This window comes from Vanessa tameamea, chromosome 10 (assembly GCF_037043105.1).
Source record: "Vanessa tameamea isolate UH-Manoa-2023 chromosome 10, ilVanTame1 primary haplotype, whole genome shotgun sequence".
NCBI lineage: Eukaryota > Metazoa > Arthropoda > Insecta > Lepidoptera > Nymphalidae > Vanessa > Vanessa tameamea.
The window spans coordinates 1,974,232-1,999,708 of NC_087318.1; the positions used below are offsets into that span (position 1 = coordinate 1,974,232).

Genomic DNA, 25,477 nt, shown 5'->3' on the forward strand with positions numbered 1-25,477 from the left:
TTATCGAAATAGCAAAAAAACATCAATCTATTGTCTAGATATATCAATTTCCAGATTTCGATTAAATTCGTATTCATTATTTAATCGTGATTTAATTTTTGAGCAGTAAATCGAATTTAACAATGAAAAATTAGTTTTATTTGATATTTACATTTACAATTTTGTTCCATTATACTAATATTATGAATTAATACGTGTCTCTATAAGTAATAAAAAAAAAATGGCGAACGACCTCGACCCTCCTCGGGCCATCACAGTTGCAAAAAGAACATAATCACTTATGCTCACTTTAACACTTAGATAAAAGTTAACCAACTACAATTACATTATGTATAAACAATAATTTGCTCTTCAATAGGTTTGCATTATTATAAGGAAAATATATATTATATATATAATAAAGGAAATGAAACAAGTATTAAGTGTTTTTTTTTATAAATAAGAACAGCTTACAAAAATAACCTAAATATTATATTAACTATTGTTTTTTAAAACTTTTTAATATTGGGTAAATATTATCAAATGCTTCATATATTTCTTGACGCACTTTTGCTCCTGTTAACACTACTTTGCCAGAGACAAAAATAAGTAATACTATTCTAGGTTTAACCATTCGGTATATAAGTCCAGGAAAAAGTTCAGGTTCATAGGAACTGAATTGTCCATGAGTCAGTACTAAACCTTCAAGACGAATAGGGAACTTAACATCACAACTTCCCACCATATTTTGTATTTTGAAGTCCAAGAATTTTGCCTGCAATGAAAAAGACCACTATAATATATGTTATTTTTAAAAATGTTCCGACTAGTCGGTAAAATCGACTATCCGGCCGCATTCGTAGTAAGCGACTATTCGGCAAAGAGTGTCGACTAACTGGCTTCTTTTATAATAGTATTTCTTGATAAAATATATACAGAAGGTATTACATTAAATGAATTTTAGATAAATTATCATTTGTATACCTATATCGGTGCATTCGCAGATTTTTTTTATTGCCGCAGTGCCATTAATACGTAAATGTCGTAAGTACCAAAAATCCATACGCGAGAGTTTCTTCTTTTCATTTTAATGAACAATAATACCATAAGTCAGCTGACTAATTGGTATCTGTACAACTGACTTAATCAATTAGTCGGGTAGTCGATCAAATTTATAATCGGCAATTCACTAGTTTTTTTTTTTTTAATAGTCTTCAGATTTATAGCAAATTAAATTAAATAGGAATATAAATACAAAATATTACTAGCATGGTTATTAAGTAAAACTACACCCTCTTATCTTTATAATTTATAATTAGATAAATCTCAATTTATTTATCTGTACTCCTCCTGCTATTGAAATCTGCTATAGTTATATTTGAAATGACAGCTCTGTATAAATAAACATATCTACTAAACTTAGGAGAGACTTCTGAGTTGGCTAATTTAACATCATGTTAGCATAGTATACCTATTAAAATAAACACAATAATTAACTTACTGTAAAACCAAGTTTTTGAATTATTCTGGCATATTTCCTAGCAGCCAAACGGGAATCTTCTTCACTTTTAGCTCCAGTACAAACCATTTTTCCAGAAGAGAATATAAGTGCTGTAGTTCTCGGTTCACGAATTCTCATAATAACAGCAGCAAACCGTTTTGGATTGTATTCAGCATTACGTGCATGAAGAGCAATTTTTTTCAAATCTAATTTACAGTTTAGATTCACGGTGGAAACAATATTTCTGTAAATAAAAATAATAATGATCCTGTTTGAATTTTTACCTTTCGACAGCAAAGCACAAGAGGGTAAAATATAATAAGCTATAGACATTAGGCTCAAACAGCCTTGTAGTATATATATACCTTTTTAAGCAAGATATATTGAAATATGTTTGAGTGAAATTTATTTAATTTAAAAAATATATATATTTCTCTATAGTAATTAAGCTTTCATGTGTGTATTTTGTTTTATGACAAGATTAATATTGCACTGCAATTTTAAATAATGAAAAAAAAACTGTCTTATTTTTCACTCAGTTTGAAAACACTAACTTATATATAAGTGAGTTATTAAGTACAATAATATTTTAAATCAATAGTTATTTGCTTACTGTAATTGGGGTAATATTCCAGGGTCTGCTGAGTGTGGAGTCATAGGGGTCATGGGTGCTGGGCTTGCCTGACTTAATATAGGCTGCCCTGCTATACTACCTCCAGTGATCATTGGTGACATTAAATTTTGCTGAAACATAGAAAATATAAAATTAATAATAACTTTAGAAATAAAAGAATAAGACCATAAGTCTATGTTATTAAAAAAATACCGGTGTTTGTGGCTGCATCATCTGTTGAGGTGTTGCATAGCTTGCCGTTGGAGCATAAGTGTGCATGGTCCTTTGTGGAGTACCCATTATGGAGGAACCAAATCCAACTAAAGGTGAGGAGCCTAAGGATACCAATGAATGCTGTTGTTGTTGCTGCTGTTGCTGTTGTTGTTGTTGATGTTGTTGCTGCATAGCATTTGGTAAAATTTGTTGATCTTCTTCAGGTTGGTGTAATGGGGTACCAATACCCGGTATGTTGTAAGGACTTGGTAGCATTTGATCCATTTTTACAAAATTTTATAATATCTGATTTGAAAAATCCAATATATGGAAACGTTCGTTTATTCACTTTTAAGAAAACAATATTTAAATAAGTTGTTGACTTCTTTTTATAAATTATTGCTTTCGGTATCGAAGTATCAATGCACTAAAATCTGTCTAGTAAGTAGAGCACGGTAGAGATTGATCTGTAATGAAAGACTCTCTATATTTAATTCTTCTATGTTCAACTTAAGATTTGGCTCCATTTAAGGTTTATTCTGATTTAGAAATTACCGTCAACTCGTCAAATATATAACTGACAAATGTCAGTCTTTGCCACAGATAAATTTAAATTGAATAATCTCCAGTTGAATGATTTAGTCTTTGAATAATTGTAGGAAGTAAAATAATTATACTATTATATACTTTATATAATTTAATTTTTAGATAAAATACAATCTAGTAATTTATTTAATTGGAGGTTCTTAATAATGAAACCATTTTGTAAGTAATAAGATAAACATTTTTATTGTTTTAACAGTTTTAATTAATAGATGACATAATGAAGATTAGCGCTGCAACAAACTTTATGTAGTTCTTAGTCTTACCAGAATTTAAATAAATTTGTTACATGACGTTCAGCTTTCTTGTCGTAAAATACATTCGATCTTTATTACTATAATTTATATATATACTCTATAGTATTAAAAAATTACGTCAAAGTCGATTATTAACAATAACAAGTCGACTACAGCTAAATAATAAATTCATATTATTAATATTTATATAATAAAGAACGATTCAAAGCATCGGTGCATCTTATGGGGAAAAAGTGGCTTTGAGAAAACGACTTCCAATTTGATTTAGTACAGTAATAGTTTTAAATATTTACGAAATTGTTGTCATGAAAAGTGATATGGAAAAAGAGGCCGGAGCATATATTTTAAAAAGTTATGGAGAATTCTTCAAAAAACAACATCAGGACTACACATCCATACTCAATCTCCAAAATAAAGAAGAAAATAAAACATTTTCTCCAATACAAGTTGTTATGGAATCAAATGAGCTTATTTCAACTATAGATCTAGTTGCCTCTGACAATACCGTCATAACTAAAATCTTAAGCGTTTTATCATCACTCTGTGTTGAAGTAAATGAATTAAAAAGTGAAGCCTATGAACGGTATGTAATATAACATTTCTTGATAATATGAGTGTAGAAATAATAAGATTTAGAATGTAAGCCAATCATTATTAGGTTTCTTATAAATATATTTTATGTATTTACTCTCTTTTACAGGCATTTTCAGTTTTTATCAATATATGATGAATACTGCCCAAATGATATTTCCTCACAAATGGATTCAATATGCTTGTTAAACTTATTTGTTAATCGCTGCAATGAAATCCTTACTAATTTATGCAGTCAAATGTTTGCTATTTTTAATGCAACTGTGATAAATCTTAGTAAGTTTTTAAGTTTTTATTACCTAATGTTAGCATTCAGTTAATTATTTAAAATTATATGAAACATATTACTTTTATAATTCTAACACTCTATAAGTAAACATATCCAGATGTATATCCATAACATATAAATGCTATAAATGCATGTAGGGGTGATTAGCTATAAAATTCTTGGATTAATAAATAGATATTATTCTTAACATAATAATTATGTACCTTTTAGGTGGAATTCAATGGCATTTTCTGATAAATAAAGTTGGAGAGATTTTGACAATTCTGGTGATTATTGAACTGCTAATATCAAGATGTATGTTAGCATCAAATTGGAATAAATTCTGCAAAAGTTTAAAAAATGCCAGTGACAATATTGACTCAGATGAAGATCAACTTAAAGCTTTGACAGGAGCTGTTAACAGTATCACATCCAAATTAATGAATGATGATATTGTGCAGTCATCTCTTAATAATATATTACTTTTGAGGAAAAAACAATTGATTACAAAAAACTGCTCACTCGTATCAGCTGAATTTACGAAGTACATAAAACAAGCTATGCTTAACCTAGATAAACTTGCACAGGACAAGCCAAATGGTGACAATATGTATAAATACATCAAAATAAATGTGCTATTTGCTTTTAATTCACATTTGTTTGGAATTAATGATAAAAAAACATTCAAAAGTTTGATGGACTTGAATACAAAGGTATGTGACAATACAACTATTATAAAGAAAAGATATTCTAAATAATTATTGAATTATAATAAATTGATTTTTTTAATTATAGGGACACAGTATTTTTTTGGTTGGAACTGCTGTTTGGTTTCCAGAACAGTTTCTTCAACGGTATGTCCCTTCACTTTGTGGTAATTACAATAAATTATCACAAATTATGCTTAAAACACGCCAATCTTATATGAGTGCTAAGAAAATATCTCTAACTAAAGATATAATGGTTCTTCAAAATGTAAGCACACAATGGATATTGAAAGTTGAAGAATTATTTTCTAGTAACAATAAACTGAGTGCAGCTGAAATGAGTCTTCATGCAAAAACTATTTTAGATGGACTTGACATTGCTTCCAACATAAACTACTCAATCTTATCTTTTATCAATCTGCATCTATCTCTTGGCATGGCATTATCGAAAAACATATTAATGTCATTATTTGAGATTATGGACATTCTGAAAAGTATGTATAATGCTATCAGCAGAAATTATAATCAAATAATAAATTCTATAAGTATGATAATCCAGCATCTGATATTTCAAGCAGTTTCTTCAATACTGGAATTGAAAAAGACATTGATGAATGATAAAAAATATGCTGTTAAACGATTGGATGAGCTCACTTGCATTGTAATTGCCGAGCAGGCTATAAAAGGAGCAGCAACTTTAGATCGTAACATGGCTACTAACATTGCTCTTAGTTTTGTGCCTGAAACTACTTTTGTAGATGATAGTTACGTCAAACTCGGTTTGTTACTTGAAAAAATACAAGCATTATCAAATTTTACCAAAAGTATAAATAAATATTGTAACTGCTCTTGGATGTTCTGGCATCAAAATATCATTCCTATATACTTGGAACAGAATTTCAGTATGCAATTAGATGCTATTAAGATAAAATACTTTTTAACGGCTCTAGAAGATTGTGTCGTTTTCCTAGAAGAAACAGACAAACAATTTGAAGAAACCAAGGCTTTAGATTTTAAAAACAGAGTAAAGGACATACTTGAAGAATCTATTCTTAGAAATATAAGCCAGTCTATAGAAACGAATCTGCGTCTCCATATCCATTCTCATTTACAATTGGATGCAGTAAATCCATTGATGTTAGACATGATTAAGAAAAATCTCTTACTTTTAGACATTCTCCGTTTCCACAATACGAATATGTCCGTGGTACATTCTGTAGAACAATATCTCTCAAAAACCTTTTACAATTTAACAACAGTTGTATTATCAGATTGGAAGACATACGGTGAAATGCGTCAAATGGCAAAACTAAAATTCAACATATCAACTATACATGACAATCTTCCAACGCAAACCTTGGAACAGGGCTTGGATGTCTTAGAAATAATGCGCAACATTCATATATTTGTCGCTAAATACCAATATAACCTTAATAATCAAATTTTTATTGAAAAGAGTAGCAACAACAAACATTTAAATTCAATAAACATAAGGCACATTGCCAACTCAATAAGAACTCATGGCACTGGCGTTATGAACACCACTGTTAATTTTACATACCAATTTCTCAAAAATAAATTTTTTACGTTCTCTCAGTTTATGTATGACGAGCAAATAAAATCACGCCTCATTAAAGATTTACGGAATTTTAAAGGAACTAATGAACATGTGTATTTCTACAAAAACGCAGAAAAATTTAACAAAGGTATTAAAGTTCTGGGAGTTGCAGAGGATGGACAAAGTTATTTAGATCTGTTTAGAGATCTGATCACTCAAATTGGAAATGCAATGGGATATGTGCGTATGATTCGTTCCGGCGGGAGACATTGTTGCTGTGATGCAACGGCCTTTCTCCCTGATTTGGAGGTAAAAAAATATAAAGACTTGTGTCAAGAAAATGCACTCAGTGTTAAATCGATAGAAGCCGCGGGAAATCTGGACGATAACATAGACGGCTTAATAACAAACTTTATTCAAGGAACTGAATATTTCAAATTACTCGTCGAAGTTTTTGCTCCTGTTTTTAGGAATCCTAAGAATGTGCATCTCAAAAATTTCTTTATCATTGTTCCTCCTTTGACATTAAATTTTGTCGAACACATGATTTTATCAAAAGATAAAATGTCGAAGAAGAACAAGGTTGGAGCTTCTTTTACCGATGATGGTTTCGCTATGGGTATAGCTTATATTCTTAAATTGTTGGATCAGGTAAGTCAATATAAAAGATAGCCTTTATTTAAATTATTGATGTTCACAGTTTTGTAAATTATAATTACCGTTAGTGTCTAATTTATAATAAAACAATATACACCAACATCTGAGCTAACTTGTACATACAATAAAAAAGTTTTATCTCAGGTTGTCAGACTGAAATCTGGCATAACCATAGATGTTCCAAGAAAAATAGAGTTTGGGGAGATCAGTATTACAGTTGTTATTTTTTTTAGGATTCAAACTTTGAAGCTCTTCATTGGTTTGACTCGGTGTGGAATCATATTAAAAGTGAAAAAGAAATTATTCATGAGCAAAAAACAAAAGGGTCTGTGCAATTACAACAGGCATTGGCACTCACAGAAAAAAAGATCAAAACACTCGAAGAGGAATATAAGCTTTTGTATTACAGTCTAACAAGTGCCAGGATTTTCTTTAGATAAGCAATATATAAAGCAACAATGTATATAGTGTAATAATAATATCACAATTTTTGAATTATATTTTTCCATTCCACTTATACGATTACTTCGAAATAAATAATTATAAATATTTTTATAAAGTATTATTTTTAATTGTTGCAAAATCATGTTACAACAGGCAATATTTATCATCAATTTTAAACTAGTTATAAATATAAAAAAAAGTTAAAAGGATTTATTTAGAATATTATGTTATCAAAAAATAAATAAACATATTCGGTTTTTTATTTATACATTTTTATTTTTTCTTTATACAAAAATCTACCTATGTATAATTTTACGGTATTCCATTTGTTTTTAAATTATGTTCAAGCTTGGGTTGATTTCAAAAGAAACTGTTTATCTGAAGGTTGAACTACACTTTATATCCTAATTATTAATATTCGACTATTATATTCTATTTATTACTGACAAATAAAAAAATTGTTTTACAATTTTCTGATTAACATATAGCAATAAGATAAACATCTACACATTTGAAATCATATTTACATGTATTGATATATTTAAAGACAATTATTAAATATATGCACATAATACTTTTATTTAGTACATTATTAATAATAGACAATCATAATGTACCGACAGCATTTGTTAAGCAAGTTTATTAACTTTACACACAGATTTGAATAATTATAAACGCCATCTCGCTATACTACGCACTATAACTTTTAATGAAGTTTGAATAGTTAACTACATTTTAATAGAATGATAAATTATCATCCAAGTAGAAAATATTATTTATTTCAAGAGATGTGAACAAGTCGTATATTAGTGTTTTTTATAACATCACTGTTATATATTACTAAAATTATAAATTATTACAATCGGTCTCAATTCAAATTTTACTTTCGTCAGAATTTTCGGAGGACATAGTATCAGTCATCGGCGATATAAGTGGCTGCTTAATGCAATCGTCCGAAGTTGATGACGGACTATGAGGCTGTAAAATTATGGGAATATTGTCATTCTTCATGAAATTACTTCCCGACGGACTCGCCTCCGTCGGCGCGGCAGGTGATCGCTCATAGTGCACTACGAAAGGTTCATCGGTGTCCGGTGGACTTGGCGGTCGATTTTCCGCGTGTCTGTCATCGCTACAACATTTTGTTTGCAACGGACGAAAAACTCGGACAGGAGAGTATACTCGTCGTCTAGAGCAACACTCGAGAGTAGACCCGGAGAATCTTTCACGTTCGTTTTCAGGTGATCTCGGCGAGGTGGGCGTGGCTGGAGTGGCCGGCGTGTCCTGCGAGGCCGGAGATGGCGGCGAAGCGGAGGGCGAGGCGGGCGTGGCGGGCGAGACGGGCGGCGAAGCGGACGGCGAGGCGGGCGTGGCGGGCGAGACGCGCAGGAAGTAGTCGGCGGGAGGCAGGGGGCTGTGCGGGCTGCGCAGGCGGCGCGCGGGCGGGTAGCGGTTGAAGACGTGCACGTGCGTGACGCGACGTCAGTCGGCCTCGTGCTCGTGCAGCTGCGCCAGCAGCGCCGCGCGCCGCGACTCCAGCTCCGCGTCGCTCCACACCACCGAGCCGCTCGCTCTGAAACGTGCAGCGGTTACTCGAGTGTTACGTACCGACCCCTACGAAAGAGTTTTACTTTCATTACTTATTATGATTGACAATAGTGTACATCAGTACGACCGTAATGGTCATTACCATGACCGTACATTATACTTTCTAAATTATCTAATGCACGAAATTTTAATGGGATAAAATTTTCAGTTACTTACTGTTTTACGATCCACGTTATGATATGTTATATCAACGATAGGGAATATGCATGTAACATCATAAATAAATATCCATGTCTTTTCATTCTTCTGTTGTGGAATGATATTGAGAATGCTAGGAGCTAAATAACTTAGACATTTAATGTTTTTTTAAGTAATGGCTCTTATATTTTAGACACTAATAGGTACAGAAAATACTATTAAATGTTACGGCTGTACGTGTTTTAGTCGATTTTTTTTTTATAATAAACAGTTTGTATATTTTTTATAGTTTTAAATAAAGAAGAATAAGATCTTCCTTAAATTTTTAATTTTAATTATATGATAACTTTATATAATAAACTATGTATAAATTGATACAACAAGTTATATCAATTTATACTCCAGTTAATCTGAGATTTATGAAATGGAATAGAAACATTTAACCTTGATGGGATTCAGGTAATAGGATAGTTGAGAGTTCAATGATGGTAAACTACCCGTTTAAATGTAGTAAATTACAAATGAATATATATTTTTTTCTAAATAAAGTAGTTATAGGATGGTATCAGCATGTTTTATTGATATTAATAAAAATAAAAAAAGTGCATATTCCCTATTAGTTTATTATTGGCAAACAAAAAATTAACACAAAAAAAATAGTATTTTTAAAATATTACATACTTGTCTTTTTTTTCTTTCTTCTCCTTCTTCTTCTTGGGTTTGTGCGCCAGTTCCGGTGGCTGGTCGGGCGAGCTGGGAGCGCTTCGTTTTGTTTTCTTGCTCTTGTGTTTTGGGGCCTCCTTCACGGGCTCCTCGTCAGTTATACCGCCTTCTTCTATACTCGGAGATTTCTAGAAATAATAAAAAATAAAATGAAAATAAACACCGATCGCTCCTAGGCGAGACGACATAATAGCCTATATAGTGCATATGCACTCGACTAGGTGAGACGAGTCACGGCGGCGGCGGGTCGCGTACCGTGGGGCAGCGCGGCGGCTCGGGCTGCTTGCGGTGCTTCTTCTTGGGCTTCTTGTGCTTGCGCTCGTCGTCGTCGGAGGGCGTGGCGCTGGCGGACGAGGCGCGCGGCTCCTGCGGCGAGGGCGAGCGCGAGTGCGACAGCGAGTGCGAGCGCTGCTTCTTCTTCTTGGAGCGCTTGGCCTTGCGCGGCTTGGGGTGGTGGTAGTGCAGGCAGCTGTCCTCGTGCTCGTGCTGCAGCTCGCGGTACAGGCGCGCGCGCTCGTCGTCGCCGCCCACGGCCGCCAGCTCGGGCGCGCCGGCGTCCAGCGACTCGCGCACGGCGCTCCAGGGCTGCGACAGGTCCACGTTGGCGGCGCCCACGAACCACTTGAAGGCGGCCTCGATTTTCTTCTGGGCTTTGGTTTCCTCCTTTAGCTTCTCCTTGCTCCTGGTTTCGGCCTGTCGGAATTCATTTTGCGTTTTAATAATACGTATACATACCGGGATATTTGATAAGATCTGATGAAACACGGGCTCAACTATAATTGTTAAGTGAAATACTTTTGTATTATAAAAGAGAAATATTTTTTCTATTATTTAAACATACTCGATAATATATCTTATATTGAGATTGTATTTGCTGTTTACCTTTTCGAGCAAGGAGTTGTACGTTAACTTGACGTTGCCGGCATCCAACGAGGCGGACTTGCTGTCTTCGCACACGACAGTCGCGAACTCCTCGAAGGTAGTGTCCGGTTTAACTTCGAACTCTTTTTCCTTCAATATTTCCTTAATAACCTTCTTTTCGTCGTGGAATCGAGCCTTAAGATTTTCAACATAGAACTTAAACAGATCCAAAGGCGTAGATCCATTCTGTCCTGAAAAACGTAACCGAAGCAAAGATCGCAGTTTAGTAAATATCTAGTGAGTATAAAAGAAGTGTAGAGTGCAAAGACTACAATTAAATCAAATGTTAGTGCGAGTGAGACTGACCGAGCATGGCTGAGAAGCGCGTGTCCGCCGAGATGACGGGGTAGAGCTCCACCCATAGCGACATGGATGTCAGCTTGCCCTCCTCGTGCAGCCCGTCCAGCAGTGCCTGTGTGAGAATATATTCAGTAAATAAAATATACGAAAGTTACTTCAATTTCTCTCATGCTCAGTACACATTGCAAATTCAAATTCTATTTCATATTTGAGTTTCAAAGTCATATGCGCAACTGAAACAAGAATATTAAACTAAGCTAGGCTATGCTTGGCATTGTTACCAAAAGTGGCATTTTTTATGGCCATTGAAAGACAAAGAAAAGTGTTAGTATTATTGTGATGGTATACCATCAGATTAGAATAGAGCCACACCCTAATAAACCTTAAGTGTTAAGTAAATATATTATATAATATTATATTTTGGGAATTATATTTTACCAAAAAATTGTCTCGATTTTTTCTTTGTTGACGTTTATTCCTCTTTTTGACCTGTTCCCTTTCCTGAAGATATTCAGCTTCTAGATTTCTTATGTGCTGTTCAAAAACTGAAAAAGATGAGATCGTATTTTTAATTTATAAATTAAACAATACAAACCCCATTAACAATACATGCTTTATCAAACAAGAAAATTAGTAAATGATGATGAATAGTTGAATATGATTAGTATGATACAAAAGCTTCTGAATGCTTATTTACGTTCAGTGAGGAAGCTTAATTTAATCTAATATATATATATTGCCATATACAATATAACATGAAATATGTTAAAAGGTTTGTTTGATCATTTTGTGTTCTTTTCCTTTCCTCAGGATTACAGAATGAAACAATTTACCTATAAGAGCATCTTCTTTGTCCATTCCAAGTAAACTGACATCATTTTTGAATGCTGCATTTTCCAACAATAGAACTTGAGCCTCGCTCCATGTGCTACTGTATGTGATTTCATTCATATTCTCTAAAACCTGCAATAAACCAAAAATATTCGGATTATAATAACTGTAAACTAGTGATGTTTATAATGTGTAGATAACCAGTAACAATCAATTTTATTATTAATTAATATTTTTTGATATTAGTACTTTTTTAGGCAGATGATTCTATAACCTTTGCCACTAAATAGATATTTAAAAAGGTTTTTTTTTTTAAATTGGAAATATACAATCTTTAGAAATCACAAGAAGGATACAGATATCTTACTTGTGCTAAAATCTTCATATTTCGTTTTTTAAGGACCTTTGCTTCTTCCTTCTCTCGCTTTGCTATAGAAAATATACAATCCTCATATATGTCTCTTCTATCAGAATCGGGAACACATCGCCATATCTGTAACATTGTACAATTTTATTCATAATAGATATAAATATTTAACATACACAAATTAATTTATAAAAAATATAAAAACGAACCTCAAGATTATTGAACATTTCCTCACATTTATAATACTTAGTCAATGATGTTACTCTTTCACAGCCCAATAAAAACTCTTCTAGATTTTCTCTGTTCTTCTTTGTTTTCAGTCTGAAAATATCAACAATATCATTTGTAATTTATAACAAAAAAAAGCTGTTGTACTAACGCATTATTTGTAATATTTACTTTATTAATTATATAAAAACAAGTATTTAAATTGAATTACATATACACTAATAATACTCAGTGGCTTATATTTTCATTCTCCTATACAATTGTATTGCTCACTCATGAGCAAAACAAAGAGCTACAAGGCATTGAATGGTGAATATAGGTTTGCAATTTTATATGTTAATTTTTTTTTAAATTGTAAAATGATTGGTAAATGTCATGTAAATTATTTTTTAAAATGAAAACCTTTTTTGTTGATTTAATTTAATGTAAATTATATTTAACAGTGAAAACCCTTATTGTTGATTAATTATTATTGAATAAGATACCTCTGTTCCTCTCTTTCATCTTTTAACTTTTGAGTTTTGTATGCATTGAAAGCTTGTTTCTTTTCATTGAGTTTCTTGAATGTTATATAACGCGGATCTTTTGATATAATTTTCACACATTGCTCCCATGTAGAATTTGAAGGAACATTCTACAAAATACAATAAAATTTCTCATTTATTATTATATTGTTTACAAAATAAATTAAATTGAGAGTATAATTAAGCTTGCTTATATGTGCATAAATGTAACTAGTCCTTAAGAATGTACATAATATCACAGCTATTGGTTGCATGCAGTATGTACATCTAAGATTTATCGACATTGCTCCTGCAATTATAAATACCTCTAGAAAATGACAGGTATATGTGGACAAAAAACTTACCCTATCCCTAAGCAATTCTTTAAATGCTTCTATTGCTTCTTTTTTGTCTTTGTACTGAAGTTCTGGCTCATTAGAATCTGTACCGTTGGGTTGTGGTGGGGCTGCTATTTCCTCTGGTTTTACTATAATAGGTAATAAATACAATTACTTAAATAATTTACGAAATATTAATTAATTCCTTTTTTAAATATTTAGTAAATAAACAATATTAGATGTATTAATCTCAATACCAATGGCTGATGTATTTCAGAAAATGGCAAAATCAAATTAAAAAATAGTGTAGTAGTTTATGATTTATAAAGCTGGAATTTGTCATCCAGCATGAGTGGTACAGCATCCTTACCATAATTGTTTACATATCTTAATAAAAGTGTTTAAAAAATGGATTACCTTTATTATTTACCTTCCATATATGAACAATAAAACTGAAATCTCACTGATTTTAGGATGTTATAATATTAAAGAACAAATTATACACTTACTTTCTTCTGGAATAGGTATAGCGTTTGCCAAGGAGGGGTCAATAGAAGCCAGAGTTTTAGCCATAGCTTCGTCTAGAGCTGAGCTGCCTGAGGCTAACAATGCTGGAGAAGTTGGTAGTGGCACTTCGCCTGGAGGTACATCAGCATTTAGTGCAGCCCTGAATTTCACATTATAAAATTTAATATAAATTTGAATGAAGAGTAATGTATGCCTCATTGCTCGACAAATGCTTTCTCTCCTCTCGAGGAATACTATCGGAGTGTCACCGCACTGTTCTTATATGTGACGGTATATACAAAAATAATAGAATATTATTCAACATACATATGCTCACAATGTTTGCCCCGCCCCCTTAGTACATGTGATAAAATAAAATGACACTTAGCACAGATTTATAACGATATCCGCACCATAAGATTAAAATTATTTGAAATTGATTAACAAATTTTAAAATGTCACAACATAATACAAAATTTCATTACTGTGCTGCTTCTTCAGCTGCTATTTTGTCTTTTATTTCCTGAAGTTCTTTGGGGATAACCCAGCTTGATTCCTTTGTTTCAATATTGTGATAATACACTCGCCCCGCATCAGTTGTGTATTCTTTCCAAACACATGAAGACAGCATTTTCTGAACAAAAGTTTAAAAACTCAATATTTGTATTTAAATATTAATAACAGATATTTATGCTCAGTTTAAAGGTGCTTGTAAAAGCCTAATTGACTTAAGTATATTTTAAACTGATTTTATTATTAGTTTAGTATTTACCTCTGCTGGAGTCTTTAAATCGTCAGGTTTCTCCCAAAGACTTTGCTTAGTGATTGAATTGTAATAATATATTCGTCCATCTGGAGCTTTATGCTCTGACCAGGGGCTGCTTTGATTAGCCATGGGTGATATTTCTGGAGCTGGAGCAGTCAATTCCTAAAAAAAATGTTAAGTAAGAAACATATTTGAAACAGCTACCGTGTATGCTTTTTATAATGTTAATTTCAATGTCTCATTTATCACTAGTCTAGGATTATAACAATATGCAACACAAATACAATTTTTATAACTTGTTTTAGTCAGCAATGCATATTTTATAACAAATGTGAGTTTTATAGATACTTTAACATGTTAAGATAACATAAATTAACTTGTGTGACTCTGCACTAGAATATATTATAAACACAAAGACTGAAATGTAGCATATCGACAAATATAAAATGATTTATTTACTGGTTTAAATGATGGAAAGCCAGGCGGTGGTAAAGAAAAAGGAGCCATCATTGGAGGAAAACCCATAGGTGGCGGCAGAGGTCCCATATTAGGTGGCATTCCTGGTACAGGAGGTATTCCAGGTACCGGTGGCATTCCCGGCACCGGTGGCATGGCTACGGCTGGCGGCATTGGCGGCGGCATACCACCGAGCATCGGCGGTGGTAACAGTGGCGCTGCAGAGCCTATCAAGCCCGGTGAACTTGTCCCGGAATTGGGCGTATCCTATAAAATACAGAATTAACAATACAGCCTGTGTTATTAAAGTTATACCTATATGAAGATAATTGTAAATAAAATTACCATGGTGAATACTGAATTTTAACGTATTCCAATTATTTAGAACTCGGATAGCATTTATTTTGGGAAAATGGTGAGACTTCAATTAATAATATTAAATGACCAGCTCAAAATATTATTCAATTCAAATAATATTAAAAATCTATAATTTATTTTTTAATGACTGTCAAATTGTCAATGCATCTTAATGTTGAACAGAGCAGATCATAGACTATAAAATAGAGTAATAAATAGAGACAACCTTAGCGAATCGCGTACATAACGCTACAGCCACACAGCGCAATGCACAGTAATAATAAATAATAATAATATAATAAATATGGACTGCGTAAGGCACTGCTGCACGTATTATTGGTTTTATAACAACGGTTATAATAGCAAAATATAATAGTATTTATATACAAAAAACTATTACAATATATATGCTATTTAGTTATTTGATAATTAGGTTAGGTTAAAAAAGCTTACTGTGATTTATTTATACATAGATATGTTGGCACTACTTGCCAACTTTGTTGTAGACATTTAGAGATCTCCCAATTTCCATCAAACTAAAAAACTTCTTCCTATATAAAAGTGTGATGTACAATGAAGCTAATATGTGTAAAAACTAATTACTAATATAGTGAATTCGTTTAATTCCTTCAAGCAACAAAAGTTTTGTTAACATGTAAAACATTATTTTGATCGCCTAGAACAAAGTTAGGCAACATGGTAACTTATAACATTTTATCATCTTAAAATGAAAATCGTGATCAATAAAAACGATTCTCTCCTCGATCTTAAGTTTTAGTTTCTTTAATTATAGAGGTTTTGAGTTGTTATAATACATTGTTCTTAAGCATTAATTTTTTTTATGGTTTGTGTAAATACTCAATATAGTAATACATTTATTTAATTTAATGATTTTATTTAATTAACTTTATACCCGATGAAAGAAAAAACAGATCATATTGAAAAAAATATTTTTATTTCATGAAATGATATATAATTCATTGGATTATATTAAACCATTTTATAATAATTATATATAAACTAGTCTCTAACCGATGGGATAAACCCTCGGAACCGATTTCCATATTTCTAACATACAAAAAAAGAAAAAGTTTTAGTCCAAATTTATTTCATCAACTATCTACAACTCTTCAACATACGCTTGCCATACAAAATTTCATTTCTCATTAACCCCCTTAGAAGAATATTTTCTCAGTGCTCTTAGTTTAAATATATTCCAAAATGAATTCCTGTAATTTTCAAATATTTTTCCTATTAGACCCACCGGATTAGACTATGCATTCAGCGTGGTATCTGAGTAACATATGAGTCAGTCATTTTAAAATCAAGTTACGAACATGCAATAAGTTATACATGTAAATAAGAATTCAGACATAACCTAATAATTAGATTATTTAATAAATTATATAATTAAACAAATTAAAATACTTTTGATAGCTCTTATAGTAAACTAGTAAGTAATATTACCTACTACTTATAGTCCAAGAGCCAGTGATCGGCAGACTTACGGTATAGTAGCATGGCACGCTCAAAGGAACCCTCGATGGGAATAGTAAACCTCCATTTCACCAACAGCAGGTGAAGCAGTATACCTGGCAGTAATATGGAGCTTGCTACTATACCATAAGTCTGCCGATCACTGGCTCTCAGTCTATTAGTACTCAACAGGAGTTTAATTTTAAAATGAATATAGTCTATGGAGTGTACATGTAATAATTTAATCTGTAACATTCAATTCTATAATTGTCTATGACCTAAGTTTATTTTAAAACGCGGCGTTTGTTTGCCTTATTTTTAATATCGAATATAGCATTTTAAAATAAAAAAATGTCTAGCACATCACAAAAACATCGTAACTTTGTTGCTGAACCCATGGGGGAAAAATCTGTCACTGACTTAGCTGGAGTCGGTGAAGTTCTTGGAAAGCGTTTGGAAACGGCAGGTTTTGACAAGGTACTTAAAAGCTTTGTCAATAAAATAGTAATAGTTTTTATCTTAACCTAATATTGATTAAAGTTATTTTTATAAACTTGATATGTTTGTAAATTTTCACTTCTTTGATTAATAATTAATGGTTATACTTAACATTTAATTAATACATGTTAAGTTTATAATATTAATATTTTACCTCTTTTCCGATAAGGGGTTATCAAATTAACAAATAAATTTCTCATTTAAACATATAATTAGAAAATTATTTATTTTTAAAAACCAGCCTACATTATCTTCATGAGTACTTTAAATTTACTTATTTTTATTTAATTTTCAGGCATACGTTGTATTGGGACAGTTTTTAGTGTTAAAAAAAGATAAAGAACTTTTTCAAGAGTGGATGAAAGAAACATGCAGCGCCAATTCTAAACAATCAGCAGATTGCTACCAGTGTCTAAAGGACTGGTGTGATGAATTTTTGTAAACAATTGAGTACATATATAATAAGCAGCCTTAACATTATTTTATAACATATAATTATAAAATATTATTATTGTATTGTTATTGACTAAGGACAAAATGTAAATAATTTTTGTAATGATTTTTAAAAATAATGTGGATCCTAGATAGTCATGCTGTACGTCATGCCTGTTTTGTATCATGCTGCATGTCAACTATTAATAATCATATTATTTCAATATTAAGTACACCTTAGGTAAACCACTTCTTATATATAAAAAAAATATATGGAAAGAATTGTGTTTTCTTGTCCATCATGAGAAATGCAAATAGTGATACTTTCTCATAAAGTAATGCATTTATAATGTTTTAAGTGTGTTTCCATCACAGATGTTCCTTATTAAATAATTCATATATTGATATGAAAGATTTTCCTACTATATACCTAAATTTACAATTCATAAAATAATATTAATATAATCTGATTGGAGTGAATGAATCTGAATAACATTGCCCTGATGATGGAAACAATATTATTCCTAAATTTTGTCAAGCATTCCTTCCTTGATAATGATGAATACCTTAAATGAAATCGCATTTTATAATTAATATGAACAAGCATGCATAACAGCACGAAAGGCATAGCTGCATTACAATCTATGGGTCAGTTAAAACTACAAATTTTAACAAACATTTAAATATATCAATTTACAAGAAACAAATGTTTTATTTCATAATAAAATGTAGAAAGTAACAATAATATTTCATGAAATAAAAGTTTCTATATTTGTATAAATATATAATTTATTCATGAAAATAAAAATTATATTTAGAGTGAAGATACAACCATACACAGAAAATTGTAAGTCATGATTTGTCTTACCATAGTTTGTTTATAGAGAAAGATGGAATAAAATTTATTATGGACAGCAGGTCATGGGTCTATAACCCACAATGTTCCACAACTCCTTTTTGAATTTCTAAAGGAGCTCTATTGAGTCGATGAAATAATAAATAATTTAATTATGTGTTATAATATGAAACAGAAATTAAAATTAAATATTTGAAAGTGATATTTGAAAATGTTTGAAAGTATTGTGAAAGAATATTTGAAAATATTTGAAAAGAATAAAAACCATTTTTGCAACTAGTAAATACTAAAAAAAGGTCATCATAATGATGAATGAAAAATAGAATGTAGTCTACAGTATAATTGCATCCTAACAATTTTTTAGATATGGTAACTTGCAGAACATTACACTAATCATAGTCACTCAAGTGCAAAAATTAAATGTCCTATTTGTCTTTCTCTGAGAACAAAGTATGGCATATAATATTTTTGAATAACAAAACAACTATATTTATTATTCTGTTGAAAATAAATTATTTCAAAACATTCTTCATAAAAATTTAAAGTCTAATCCATTGTTTTTAAAACTCAAAAGTTAATATTTATAACATACACTTTTATTTAGCTATGAATACTCATATTTAGTAATTCAACTGAAATTGGACATGATAATATCAAAAAGAAGGATACAGTACTCAAAAAGAACTCCCTTTTTTTAATTCATAAATAATGTTTGCTTTTACTTTGAATGTTTTCATTTATTTGTATCTATTTTATACCAAACACTTTTCTAAAGTTTATTAGATAAATATATTCTCATTCAACAGATAACTGAATGTGTTTAAGTGGATTCTATGCCATAAATACAACAAAAAATATAAAGAAAAATATTAACACTCCGAAGATCTTAAACATGAGTGCTCGATTGCCAGTTATATTTTGGAAGTACTTCATTATTTCTCTGTGACCTGCCTCTACATTCATTTCAGCATCATGAATGTTTGCATCAATTCTGCCAATAGCTTCATCCTGTTCTTTGACCATGTGAGCCAATTGTTGAAAGATACCTCCTAATTCTACAATTGTGCTCTCAATATTGTGCATAGTTTCTGCCCTCTGCTGCACATACGAGTCAGTATCATCTCTTAATGCTAATTGTTGTGTTTGTAAGCTCGATGTTTCTCCTAAATCTATACTGACTTCATCAGGTTGCAATAAAGATGGTGTTTCTTTGACAAGTGGTGCTGAGCTTGAAAATTGTTCACGTCTATTATTTTGATGCTTTAGATTTTCTGATCTAACTTCCAAGACCTAAAATGAATTGTCAATATGTTAAAAATATATAACTTTTATAATCTTATAGTTTTGTCCAATGAATGTCTTATATTAAATCTTAATACTTTCTAAAATTAAATGTATTTCTTATATTTACCTGTTTAAACTGATTGCTCATAGAGGCAAGCCTGGACTGTAGGGCTATCACAACACTGGATGAATGATTATACATACTTTTTCGACCTCTCGGCATTTCATCCAACCTAGCAATCTGCTGATTGAGTGAACTTAAATCACCTTTAATAATATATGTTAGCTCATATATTTCCATTGGTCGATCATCAAACAAAGACTTCTTTTTTGCCACTAGAATGAAGTATAATATTTTAATTAAAAGAGTTTAAATAACAAATATATTATAAAATTAAGCATATTCAACTAGCAATAAACAGAATTATTTATATACCTAAAGACAGTGTACATCAAACTTACTTAAAAAAAAATCAAATCATGGTGTATTAAAAGTAAAAGGTACTAAGAATGTGAATAAATGTAACTTTACTTACACATTGCAAGTTTTTCAAGTTTGGCATAAGTACTAGTTATGTTTTTACTTATTACTTTTGCCATACTCATGAATTGTGAATATGTGGCGAGAACAGCTGCTTTGCGTTCATCTTTAACTATCGGTCTAGCCAAAGTTCTTCCTTGAAGGCTTCGGACTGTTGATGCAAACTCCTGAGTCCTATCTCTGGCTGCCATTACAGGTTCAAATACAAATTCTTCCAAGAAATCAAATGCAATTTCAGTTTCGGTAAAACCTCTTTGTAAATTTTGTTCCAAATTAGGTGGATGCGGCTGCTGAATAACAGATCCGTTTTTATTTAATTTGTTGTACGGTATTACCTCTTCTTGTAACAAATTCGTCCTGTCAGACACACCAACGTTTCGACGGCGAGGGAGCATTGCATTCTAAACTAGCAACAAGAAAGTAATAGTATAGTAGTATTTTTGTTTCTATTACTTTAAAATATGATTTTTTACAAATTTCACGAGCTCACATTATACAAGAATATATTTACTAAGTATGAGCACTAAAATATGAAAATTTTCACTGTCACTTTAAAATGTAACTTCTTGAAAGAATTAATATAATTATCTAGAATTAATAGACTCCGTCATTCCGCCTTGAATGAAAAATTTATAGTTGCTACTTGTCTTGCTGTCGTTGATGACGTTGGTCGTTGATATCTGTGCAATATGTCATAATATAAATGACTGCAGGTTTTTTTAAATTGTTTATTACGATTGTTGATATTGTAATTTCAGCCCACAGTAATTCTCCAATATCAGTTTTATATTTTTTACTTATAGGAAAATAGCAGAAAAAGCTGATCGAATATACAATAAATTACCAGAGAGACCATCACTATACACTTATTCTACTATGAAACATCAATATTATATATTGCTGTGATTGGTGAATGAGTGTAGGCACTAGGCATAAATACAAAAAAATAATCTGTCATTGTTAAACTTTTTTCATGGTAGTCACACTGGTTTTATGTTGTCTCTTTGAGAGCCCGTTGTCTTGATGTGATGATTGATCTTTCATACTTCAATTATTGTAATAACTAATGTAATGACAAATCTATGTTTACTTGTTAGGGACCTGGAACATTAGAAGTGAATAAACGACTAACTGATTACATTATCATTATTAGTGGAATGTTAACACTTGAATATCTGATAGGAATATAATTATTGTTGTTTGAATATACTTAAGCAATAAATCTTTAAAATGTTGTAAGACGTGAAAAGGATAATAATAATAATGATTTGGTTCTGTAAATAAAAAGTGAATCACTTATTTTTAGCGGAAAAATGGATTATTAAACATAATGGCATGATTTTCATACATAAGTTTCTGTGGGACGAATAACAATGACATAATTTAATATCTTTGTCAAGTGAGGTTTACTGTAATAAACAAAATGAAAAGTCCAACCATTAAGGAAAATTATGACAATGTATCTTTTACATTAGGTCTTTCTCTTGCAATTTTATCTAGTGTGTTTATTGGATGTAGTTTTATTATCAAAAAGATTGCATTGAAGAAAGTTAATACTTTGGGAATCACAAGAGCTTCGGCTGGAGGATATGCATACTTGAAGCAATGGATGTGGTGGTTAGGCCTTTTGACAAGTAATGTATATTATTTAATGAAATTTTAAAACATAATAGAAATTAAAGTTATATTAATAAATTAAATTTTTGCCAACAGTGGGTATAGGGGAAGCTGCAAACCTGTTAGCATATGCATTTGCTCCAGCGGCATTAGTTACACCTTTAGGTGCACTAAGTGTGCTTGTTGCCGCAATACTTTCTTCAAGATTACTCCAAGAAAGACTTAATTTCATTGGAAAGGTATAATATTTAAAATTTGTATGAGTCATCATAATACACATTACATAATACTAAATGATTTAATTGTTTCAGATCGGTTGTTTTCTATGTGTCATTGGTTCAATTATTTTTGTCATACATTCACCTAAAAATGAGGAGATAAGTAATTTTTCAGACCTTTCTAATAAATTGACTGATTATATTTTCTTAACGTATGTCTCAAGTATTATAATTATGAGTTTGATACTAAAAATAGTTTTTGTTCCAAAATTTGGTAATACCAATATAGTTGTGTATCTGTTAATTTGTTCGGCTGTAGGTAGTTTAACTGTAGTGTTTTGTAAGGGTGTAGCTTTAGGTATTAAGGAAACATTAAATAGTGATATAAATAATCTAACTAATTACATGTTTTGGTTGCTTCTATTGTTTTCAATATTTTGTATAATGGTACAAATGAATTATTTAAACAAAGCATTAGATATATTTAATACCAGTATTGTAACACCAGTGTATTATGTAATGTTTACAATATTAGTCATAATTGCATCAGGTATTCTCTTTAGAGAATGGGAGCACATGAAAACTGAAGACATTCTAGGTTCCTTCTGTGGTTTTCTCATATTAATGACAGCAGTATTCACTCTTAATGCATTTAAAGATATTGATATTTCATTTGAAGACTTAAATTTAAATTATAGACAGAATATTTCAAAGCCAGATTTAGAAGCCTCGAATAATACTAAACTAGCAAGAAGGATGAGATAAAGTATGAGTGAAAATATTTTACTATTATTTTACTCTTCTAGAATAGAGCTACTAATTTGATAGTTTAGTATAAAAATGTAAGTAGTACAAAAAATATTTATTAATTAATAAATTAAGATATTATTTCATAATAGTTTAATTATTTAAAAATATAACATATTCTTATAGCCAATACCAACTGCCAGATAAACTAGAAGTATAATTAAATTATGGAGGAATGCGTTTATATGACATATATCACAAGTACACAGTGACAGAGTGGTAAATAAAAGTTCTGCAAATAGGACATGTACGTTGGTATCCATATAGGCGCATGCAACATTCAGTACAAAGGCAAACATGACGGCATGGCAAAGTCAACACACATTTCTGTCTCTCCTGACAGATAACACACAAAGCATCTGTAGAATTTGCCGGATCCTCGTCATTATCATTCAATAAATGTACATCTGAATTTCTTGAAACAACTGGCTGTCCACCATCAACCATTTGAGTTATTATTCTTACTTCTGAGTTTGTACAATAATTATAAAGGACATAATATATATATGTAACTTTTCTTATTAGAGTCCAATAAAAACTTAAAATCTGTGAATGTATGACTTCTCTAAAATGTATGCACAATCGTACAATTATCATGGCAGTAACTATTCCCATAAATGATTGCAGAGGTACATCTGACAAAAAGTTTGTAATTTTCAACAAAGCCAAATACCCATCAATAACATTGTTCACGATTGTATCTTTTAAATATTTAAAAAATATTTTTATCAAATAAGGCAATTGCACAGGCACAAATGTAAGCACAAGCCATAAGGTATCACCACAGAAAACCACACTACACTTTAGAATGTGGAGCACTTCGCCAATGATGAATATCGTACTGGAAAGAGTCATTTTAATATTGCTTATTATCATATTGACTTTAAATGTTGTTTCATTGCTGAATGTTGACAATATATTCTGTAAATTAGACCATTGGTAATATATCGCCTCGTTTAAGTTACTGGCCAAGTTGGGCAGGTCATCAGTGAATATAATAATATTGTCTTCATAAACGATTTGAAAAAATATTAATATGTTTCTCACTATATTGCATAAAAATGAGATAACTATTGTTATTAAAACCACTATCACTTGTCCAATTGAAGATGCGAAAAGTATAATGTTTTGAATTAACGAAACAAAAAGATTTATAATCTTGGCTAAATATGCAATCATTTCTAAGCCTCATTATAAAAATAACGACGATATTTTTTAATTGTGTGATATATTTTGCAAATTGCAATGTCAATTGACATTGTCAATACTGACATTGACAAATAAGTAAGTAGAAGTATGACAAATAAGGAGAAGAGCCGGTGAAAGAAACTAACTTCATAATTATTTTTTTTATACTATAACAAACAATATATCTTCGTTATTTGAAACAGGAGGAGAATGGAGGCAATCATTTGAACACAATTGAAGTAACATGTTTATGTTATTTCAATTACACGTTACATCTTAAATTCTGGTTTTTGTGTATATTCATACATAACATTATTAAAAACAAAATTGAAAAGCGACAGTCAATATTTCATTTCTTTAAATGAAATCGTAACGAATCTTTTGGACCCAGGTTATAGGTCTTTTCTGCAATATAAAGATTTTATTAATAGCGGCTACATTACCCTCGAGTTGAATGCAATAACACATTATACTCTGGAAATAACTAAAATAAACTAGACGATCCGTGTCAACATCAGTCAATAGTCTATTTTTTTTACCACGAAACCTGTGGGCCAGCCCCTCTGGAGCTTGGAATCTATTGATGTTAAGGAATTGTGTTGATTTTAGAACATGCTTCTCCATTTAAAAGTGCATTCGTTTTTGCACAACTTACATTAGGAGAAGTGAATTTAATACATTTTGTCTTATAACTATTTAATAGTAAGTGATTAACACTAAGCCTATGTACTATTTCAGAGAAAGCATGGTTGATATCATTAGACATTGATGGCTGTTTTTTATTTTTTTATTTAAAAAAGTGTCATCAGCAAACAATACCATCTCGTGTTTATTACTTAAAAGAAGTGGCAGGTCATTTATATAAATGAGGAAGAAAAATGTACCAAGAATAGATCCTTGAAGGATTCTCACAGTAATTGAGTTTCTTTCGCCGGTTCTTCTCAGGTCAGGGTGTTTCCTTTTCCGAACCTGTGGTAGTGTTTAATTTGACTATCAATAAGTAAGTGTAATGCTTCTACGTTGAATAAAGGAATTTGAGTTTAACTAGAGCCCCTGATCTCTGTCCATTCATATCGATCCTCTGAATCCGATGTTCAGATGCGGCATAAGAAGATTGAGTGCAGTT

The 25,477-nt window shown here is 31.1% G+C and overlaps 7 protein-coding genes across 10 annotated transcripts in view; 3 read left to right on the plus strand and 4 right to left on the minus strand.

Moving 5' to 3' along the window:
* Positions 1–418: 418 nt before the first annotated feature.
* LOC113395974 (TATA-box-binding protein) lies at positions 419–2,873 on the minus strand. Its single transcript, XM_026633731.2, has 4 exons — positions 2,307–2,873; positions 2,094–2,224; positions 1,481–1,724; positions 419–754 (listed from the first exon to the last, which is right to left on the minus strand). The coding sequence occupies exons 1-4, from the start codon at positions 2,589–2,591 to the stop codon at positions 479–481; spliced, it is 936 nt and encodes a 311-aa protein (XP_026489516.2). The 5' UTR covers positions 2,592–2,873; the 3' UTR covers positions 419–478.
* A 463-nt stretch (positions 2,874–3,336) lies between these two features.
* On the plus strand, positions 3,337–7,526 carry LOC113395939 (WASH complex subunit 4). Its single transcript, XM_026633684.2, has 5 exons — positions 3,337–3,749; positions 3,867–4,033; positions 4,257–4,738; positions 4,821–6,941; positions 7,181–7,526. The coding sequence occupies exons 1-5, from the start codon at positions 3,472–3,474 to the stop codon at positions 7,385–7,387; spliced, it is 3,255 nt and encodes a 1,084-aa protein (XP_026489469.2). The 5' UTR covers positions 3,337–3,471; the 3' UTR covers positions 7,388–7,526.
* A 1,021-nt stretch (positions 7,527–8,547) lies between these two features.
* On the minus strand, positions 8,548–15,602 carry LOC113395941 (pre-mRNA-processing factor 40 homolog B). The gene is made up of 16 exons (XM_026633687.2): positions 15,423–15,602; positions 15,081–15,344; positions 14,628–14,783; positions 14,341–14,489; positions 13,858–14,015; positions 13,376–13,497; positions 12,993–13,141; positions 12,489–12,600; positions 12,280–12,405; positions 11,915–12,044; positions 11,520–11,626; positions 11,088–11,193; positions 10,743–10,972; positions 10,116–10,553; positions 9,819–9,988; positions 8,548–8,964 (listed from the first exon to the last, which is right to left on the minus strand). The coding sequence occupies exons 1-16, from the start codon at positions 15,423–15,425 to the stop codon at positions 8,874–8,876; spliced, it is 2,511 nt and encodes an 836-aa protein (XP_026489472.2). The 5' UTR covers positions 15,426–15,602; the 3' UTR covers positions 8,548–8,873.
* Positions 15,603–17,094: 1,492 nt separating this feature from the next.
* LOC113395947 (barrier-to-autointegration factor) overlaps positions 17,095–25,477 on the plus strand; it is a 46,151-nt gene continuing 37,768 nt past the window's right edge. The window contains exons 1-2 of one of the 2 annotated variants that reach the window (XM_026633694.2): positions 17,162–17,387; positions 17,704–18,518. In XM_026633694.2, the coding sequence (XP_026489479.1) occupies positions 17,262–17,387; positions 17,704–17,850 (273 nt within the window). In that variant the 5' untranslated portion in view covers positions 17,162–17,261 and the 3' untranslated portion in view covers positions 17,851–18,518. Of the gene's footprint in view, positions 17,388–17,703; positions 18,519–25,477 lie in introns of those variants that run through there. The other variant, XR_010309259.1, reaches the window with a different exon arrangement.
* Positions 19,510–21,179, minus strand: LOC113395943 (syntaxin-5). Of its 3 annotated transcripts, none has more exons than XM_026633691.2 (4): positions 21,012–21,179; positions 20,517–20,927; positions 20,108–20,316; positions 19,510–19,986 (listed from the first exon to the last, which is right to left on the minus strand). In XM_026633691.2, the coding sequence occupies exons 2-4, from the start codon at positions 20,914–20,916 to the stop codon at positions 19,528–19,530; spliced, it is 1,068 nt and encodes a 355-aa protein (XP_026489476.1). In that variant the 5' UTR covers positions 20,917–20,927; positions 21,012–21,179; the 3' UTR covers positions 19,510–19,527. The 3 variants fall into 3 exon arrangements, with proteins under 3 accessions (XP_026489476.1, XP_064072061.1, XP_026489475.1); XM_064215991.1 differs by having other exon boundaries at positions 20,517–20,922; positions 21,012–21,175; XM_026633690.2 differs by having other exon boundaries at positions 20,517–21,174.
* Positions 21,599–23,183, plus strand: LOC113395944 (magnesium transporter NIPA2). The gene is made up of 3 exons (XM_026633692.2): positions 21,599–22,155; positions 22,235–22,377; positions 22,450–23,183. The coding sequence occupies exons 1-3, from the start codon at positions 21,945–21,947 to the stop codon at positions 23,119–23,121; spliced, it is 1,026 nt and encodes a 341-aa protein (XP_026489477.2). The 5' UTR covers positions 21,599–21,944; the 3' UTR covers positions 23,122–23,183.
* On the minus strand, positions 23,242–24,422 carry LOC135193452 (uncharacterized). The gene has a single exon (XM_064215987.1). It carries the CDS (start codon positions 24,340–24,342, stop codon positions 23,359–23,361), a length of 984 nt encoding a protein of 327 aa, XP_064072057.1. The 5' UTR covers positions 24,343–24,422; the 3' UTR covers positions 23,242–23,358.